The sequence below is a fragment of the Notothenia rossii genome (genome assembly GCF_949606895.1).
Source record: "Notothenia rossii genome assembly, contig: scaffold_431, whole genome shotgun sequence".
In the NCBI taxonomy this organism is placed as follows: Eukaryota; Metazoa; Chordata; class Actinopteri; order Perciformes; family Nototheniidae; genus Notothenia; species Notothenia rossii.
The window spans coordinates 22475-28982 of NW_027639743.1; the positions used below are offsets into that span (position 1 = coordinate 22475).

Consider the following 6508-nt stretch of genomic DNA (forward strand, 5'->3'; position numbering starts at 1 on the left):
TTTTGCTTGTGGACACTTAATATAACCCACCTTGTATGAAGACATTAAAATGACTGTCTTTTGAATAATAATATGTATCTCCTGTTTTGTGCACAGTAACTTGTGTATTTGTTTATTATTAGGGTTTAGCAGAATACCATTACTCTGTGTGCACTGCCCTCAAGTGACCAAAGACAAACACTGCATCCACTTCAGAAAAAAAATATATCATTACAACTATATTTTATTTTGATATAACAACAACTAAAAGTGAATCTTAACAGCCGAAGAAAATGGCAAATGATACCCAAACACGAGTATGACTAAAGAAGCCAAATACAAGTTAGCTGAGGAACATTATTGATTATTCTTTAAGATGATATATAACTTAATAAACCCCAAAATAAATGATTCCTTCAGAGATTGCTCGAAAATCACCAACACAGCATCAGAAAGCAAAACAATACAGTAAATCAAAATGTACAATGAGTTATCTGTGTTACATGAGAAGTGTGTTTAGGCATTACACATTGAATAAAGTACAGTCTTAATAAAATCCCAAAATAAACAGCACATTTAAAAAATACAAACATTTCAATAGAGTCACAATAAAGGTGAGCGACATGTCGTAGAAATAGGAAACTATAGAAAGTAATACTGATCACAATATTTAAGGTAATATTAGCACATACATGTAATTATGATGTTTTGCCATATGTGCATTTCTTCCTTAATATGAAGTAGTTGTTTTGTCTGTTTTTGTTTTAACCTGGAAATTAATAAGTTTAGAAATACACAAATATCCATTCAGTACTTTATTCTACTGTACAATTGCAGTGGTGCTGCAACGTCCACATATCAAAGAAAAAGGGTCATCTCATCTTAAAATCCTCCGCCATCATAACAAACCCCCAGGGTCTTGAGTAGGACGCTCTACTTTCTTTTTGTGTATCTGACATCAGTGATCCGTAAAGGAGCGCTCCCTTTCTCAGCGCTGGGTCGGAACAAAGGGTAGATCCTGGGCCTCGCCCAGAACGATAGTATTCTCCACAGAAATGATGCACCTTCAAAGACGCACCGTGTAAACGAGTAGATCTGAGCCCTCGTGTCCACATTGTAGAAAGAGACGAACCGTTCTTCTAAATCCACAAACACCCCGACCTTCTGGGGCGTTTTAATCAAAGGCAAGTGGACCGGAGGATTGGAGTTAGCCTGGCATCGTCCCGAATACAACCCCAACGTCCAGCATCCGTTTTCTGGAGTAAGAGACAAGTTGACACCTTTCCTGTTGATGGACTCTCTCACCACTCCCACTTCCCATCCAGTCAGTCCTTCAAGGGATACTTCGTAGTAGATTTTCCCGGAGGAAAACCCCTCATTCCCAAGGACGAAATGGAGCGAGTCGAACCTTTTAGGGTTGTCGCTGATGTTCCTATTGAAGACTTGTGTCGCGTCCTCAGAGACGATAAGGGAAGGGTGAGCTGTGTTGGGATCCAAAGTCACTTTTACTGCATGTTGCTCCTGGATCTTCACAAGTTCATCGTCAAACGGGGTTTGCTGTTCTTCTAAGGCCTCCTCTTCCGTATCCACCTCAATGACCTCTCTGATAATCTTGTCTAAGTGTTCGTTGAGCGTCTCCTCGATTTTAGCCACCGCTCTCAAGACTTCCTCTACTTGCAGGAGACTTTTGCGTTCTGTATAGCGATGCCTTGTGTTTGTTGCAGAGGGGATGGATGGTAGGTTCTGCAGGAGTCCAAATTCGTCCTCTGTCTTTAAAACTTCTTCCATCTTCAGACTCGTCTCACGGAATTCTGCGAGCTCCAGCCCGAGCTGTCTCTTTAGTGCTTTATCCCTTTGCTCTGCGGCTTCCTGCTTCACCTCCAAAACCTCCATCAGCTTAGTTTTTTTACTGAGGATTGCGGTAACCAAACCATCGAGGGCCTGGTTCGCTTCCACCTTAGTTTCCTCCACCTTCTGCCTACTTTCCATCATCAAGTTTTCCACCCTTATAACCGTGTTGCATTTATCTGATATAGCGTTGGCCATAGGTGTTTTTGAACGCTGCAGAAAATGTTTCCTCGCCTTAAACTCTTCCTCCAAAGAGACGACGTCATGCCCCACATGGTCTTCCTTTCGGCACGCGGGACAAAGGCAGCACTGGTCTCTCTTGCAGAAAGACTCCATCACTTTGTTGTGCTTCCTGCAGACCCTTTCCTCGAGGGAATCCACGGGGTTGATCAGCTGGTGCCACTTTAACTTCTGCACGGTGCGATGGGGCTTCAGGTGAGCGACGCAGTAAGAGGCCGAACAAACCAGGCAGGATTTCACAGCCTTACGTTTCCTATTCCCCTCGCAGAGGTCACAGGGCACGTCTCCAGGCCCAGCCGGGGATCCTCCATCCTCACCTGCTTTTGGAAAATTAAAGACTGTTTTTTTTTTTGCATACATTTTTCATTCAGCACTTTCTGTCCGTCTGTACCTGCCAGTATATATTCCTTGATTAAATTATTGACATCATAAGTCCTCCTGTCTGCCTGCTGAATCTGTAAATGAAGACATTTCAGAATGTGATGATTTGAAAAAGAATATCAAGGACCTTTTTATTATTATTATTTAAGTTTTTCACTTTTCTTTTTTTAACTGCGGTCCTTTAAACACTGGACATGTTTTCCAAATAAAGTAAAATTATTCCGATCCAAAACATTACTTTTTCAATAATGATCACTACATTTTCTTAAAAATTAAATTATATATATATATATTGGTTACATTACCAAAACATTTCTTTAAAATGGGTTCAGTATTAAAACATAACATTATTTTAAAACAGGAAAACATACCTTCATCAAAATACTATGATCTTTAAATCCAAGGCAATGAATACATTTAATTTTGTTTTTTATTCTAGATGAAAAAAATCCAAAACAAAATGAAATTCTTTGTAAAATACAAATTCAGAACATTTGGGGAATTTGAGTCACCTGCTTGTTTGGTCTTCTTGGAAATCTCCAACATGTCTCTGAACGCGGTGTTGACTCTCAGTTTGGGGGCTGTCTCGAAGGTTTCTTTGCATAGCGGACACTGGATGATGTCCCTGGAGCTCCAGTAGCGGCTGATGCAGGCCCGGCAGTAGTTGTGTCCACAGGGAGTGGAAACAGGCTCCGTGAAAACATCCAAACAGATGGAGCACAGAAAATCCTCTGAAATGTTTGCAGAGGCCATTTCTGCAGGGAAAGACAGAAGAGAGGGGTTAGGTGCTTCTTAACGTTCCAATGACCGCACTGCAACGTCGTTTGACATTTTTTAATTAAAGGTCACCTACTGTATCATGCAAAATGCACTTTTTGATGTCTTTTATACATAAATCTGTGTCCCCGGTGTCTCAGGAGACTCACAATAGTGTCCGAAAAAAAACACGTCTCTCTTTTCCTCCGTACCCACATCTCTAAAAACGGGGGAACAACAGAGTTGATCCAGATTTGCTGCGCAATGACGACATTAATAAAAAATGTGGGCGGGCTTTACAGCCACGGGCTGACGGGCCAATCAGAAACGTTGCTATCAGAAACATGCGCGACATGTTTTGGAAGTAATATGGTCTTTGTTTACATTAGCATCGCTAACACTCAGAGCTAACCTGTACTGGAGAGATTATGTGTGAAGAAGCAGGAAATAAAAATGAACTCACCTTGTGGTAAACCTGAGAGAGAGAAATGATCTGTTTGGTATTTTGAGCAAAACACTTCAGAGACATGTTTTGTATTGATATGGCCCTATAATATATTGTTCAAATATAGCATAATAGGTGAGCTTTAAGTAAATGTAGCAATTCTGACTTTTTTTTTGAACAACAACATTTTTGTGGCCCTAATCCTAGCAACATTCTATCGAACTATTTTTATTGTTTTTGTATGTCTTATATATACACAGGGTATATGCAGGAATCCTGAAGTCAAATTTAATACCTTTTAAGACCTTTTTTAAGACCCTTTCCATGCATTTTAAGACCTCATTGCAACTTTGAGTTCTAACCGGTTACATTGGCGACACACTTTGCCTCACATTAACTATATTGATTGTAAGACAGCAAAACTAAACAGAGTGCAGACAGACTACTGAAGCCTCCTCTCCACATGAACTTCAACCTCTCTGTGAAGGTCAGGTTTATTGCAGTATGCTGCTTTGTTGCTTCTGTAGACTCTGTGCTCTTTCATTCCAGTAAAACTCCTCAGAAACCATTAGAAACCAGTATTTGACCAATAAACAAAACAATTGACAAAACTTTGAACTATGAAATATGTTAAACTTTGGTGAGCTTCAGCGGGGTAATGCCATATAGGAGCTCCCTCACAAATACCCAGGGGTTAAATTGGGCTGGGGCTATCCGGGGCTAAGCCCTGGCACATAGGACGATGCTCTGACGTCATCACCCTCACACATTTGTCATATGTTTACAAAAAAGGATATATATGTTAAGACTGTTCTCGTTCTTAATATAGACTATATTTAGGGTCTATATGTGTTGACTTTACTTTAAAATAGCAGATCTCTGTGACCGGATATAGTTTGGCTTAGACCCCAGCCCCACACGGTAAAACGCATACACACGCATTCGATTCATTAACGTGTCCGTTCACACGAGACCGCTGGAAATGCTGGAAACGATGTAGTACATATGTCAGGCCTGTAAGTGGCGCTGCTGCCGCCCGAAATACACCAAAAGCAGCGAAGAAGACCCCGGAGCATGGTTGCCATGGTTGCCCTTCTGTTATTCTCCGCGGTGGACGGCGTGTTCTCCTGCTGTATATCTCTCAGTAGTCCACCCAGCAGATGAAAAACACCCACTTCTCCACCTCTTCCAAGGAACGAGGGGACCGTGCGGCAGTTTCCGTTAAAAAAATGTTCCGCCGGTCAACATATCCGTTAAGTTTAAATCTTCCGTACAAAATTAGAAAAGTGCCGGTCAGAGGTCTTCTTTGTTATTTATTGAGTTTTTAAAACAAATTGATAACGACTCTGTTCTCTGGATAATAATATAATAATATTTAATAAACGGTGACTGCCTCTCCTTTCCCCACCCTCTTCTGACAGCCCAGCAGCAGCAGGAGACGTTGGGAGAGGGAGGCGGGGCTCTTTCATCGTTATCAGAAAATGATCATATAGGGCACACACGGGGCCGTTGGACCCCCAGAGCGTTGCGTATGCCGGTCTACCCGTTACCGTAGTCGTTTAGTCGTCGTCGTCGTCGTCGTCCCCCCCCCCCCCCCCCCCCCCCCCCGAGCAAGGCAACGAAACTTAAAATAATAAGCCGCATTTTACGGCGCGCTATGCATGGGGCCGCGTTGGGGGTTTCCCGACATGTCGTCTCAGTAAATTAAAGGGTGTTTCATGTTGTCGTTGCTGTGAACCTTCTTAATACCTTGGAAAATGCCGTTTAATACTTTTTAATAGCCTTAATTTTCGCTAAATTGATTTATCAACTTGTAATACTTTTTAAGACCCCGCGGACACCCTGATATATATTTATGTTGCATTGTTGGAGGAGCTGGACCTACGTTTTGTATTGAGATATATACACTACTATGCATGACATATAAAACCTGTCTTCACAGGTCTCACTAAAAGATCTATTAGAAAACTGCAGCTGATTAAGAACGCTGCTGCTCGAGTCCTCACTAACACTAAGAAAGTGGATCAGTCCTGTTCTGAAGTCTTTACACTGGCTTCCTGTGTGTCAAATAGTTTATTTCAAAATACTGCTGCGGGTTTATAAAGCTTTGAATGGTTTATTCTGATCTCCTGCTACATTATGAGCCATCCAGATCTCTCAGGTCTTCAGGTCTGCTTTCTGTCCCCAGAGTCAGAACTAAACATGGAGAAGTTCAGTTATTATGCTCCAAATATCTGGAACAAACTCCCAGAAACCTGCAGTCCGCTGCAACTCTGACTACTTTTAAATCCAGGATGAAGACTTCTATTTTTGCCGCTGCTTTTAATTGATACTGTATATTCAGGCTTATTATTGTAAGGGTTAAAGTCCCCTCGTAGGCAGTTAAAGTCATTATTGGGGTTAAAGTCCCCTACGTGTGCCGTTTTGGCTTCAAGCCCCTGGTTCGCGGAGGATACCAAAAAAGTTCTAGAAAGACAAGGTACACTTAACTAAAAGGTATGGGGTGAGATTAGAATTTTCCAAAGGGGCGTTTTGATTAGCATGAAACACTCAAAATAACTAAAGGATGAGTCAAACAAGAAAGTAGAAAGAAAGGGAGGTCAAAGAAAACTATTTCTGATAAAAAGTGAGTGATGATTGAGAGTCAGACCTAAACATTTCAGATGTGTGTATCTCACATTGCAGTGTGACTTGAATTCATGTAGCCTACCTGTGCTTTCATGTTTTATTATCTTTGCTTTTAAATGAGTGTTTTTAAATGTCATTTAATAATATGTTTCTTTAGCTGTTAATGTCTTTCATTTTTGTAAAGCATTTTGAATTGCCTTGTGTTGAAATGTGCTTTATAAATAAACTTGC

At 41.1% G+C, this 6508-nt stretch overlaps 1 protein-coding gene across 2 annotated transcripts; it reads right to left on the reverse strand.

Moving 5' to 3' along the window:
* Window positions 1-84: 84 nt before the first annotated feature.
* On the reverse strand, window positions 85-3315 carry LOC307027450 (E3 ubiquitin-protein ligase TRIM39-like). 2 transcript variants are annotated; one of them, XM_079695700.1, is made up of 2 exons: window positions 2961-3315; window positions 85-2384 (listed from the first exon to the last, which is right to left on the reverse strand). In XM_079695700.1, exons 1-2 carry the CDS (start codon window positions 3199-3201, stop codon window positions 913-915), a joined length of 1713 nt encoding a protein of 570 aa, XP_079551826.1. In that variant the 5' UTR covers window positions 3202-3315; the 3' UTR covers window positions 85-912. The 2 variants fall into 2 exon arrangements, with proteins under 2 accessions (XP_079551826.1, XP_079551825.1); XM_079695699.1 differs by having other exon boundaries at window positions 85-2387.
* Between the last annotated feature and the right edge of the window lie 3193 nt (window positions 3316-6508).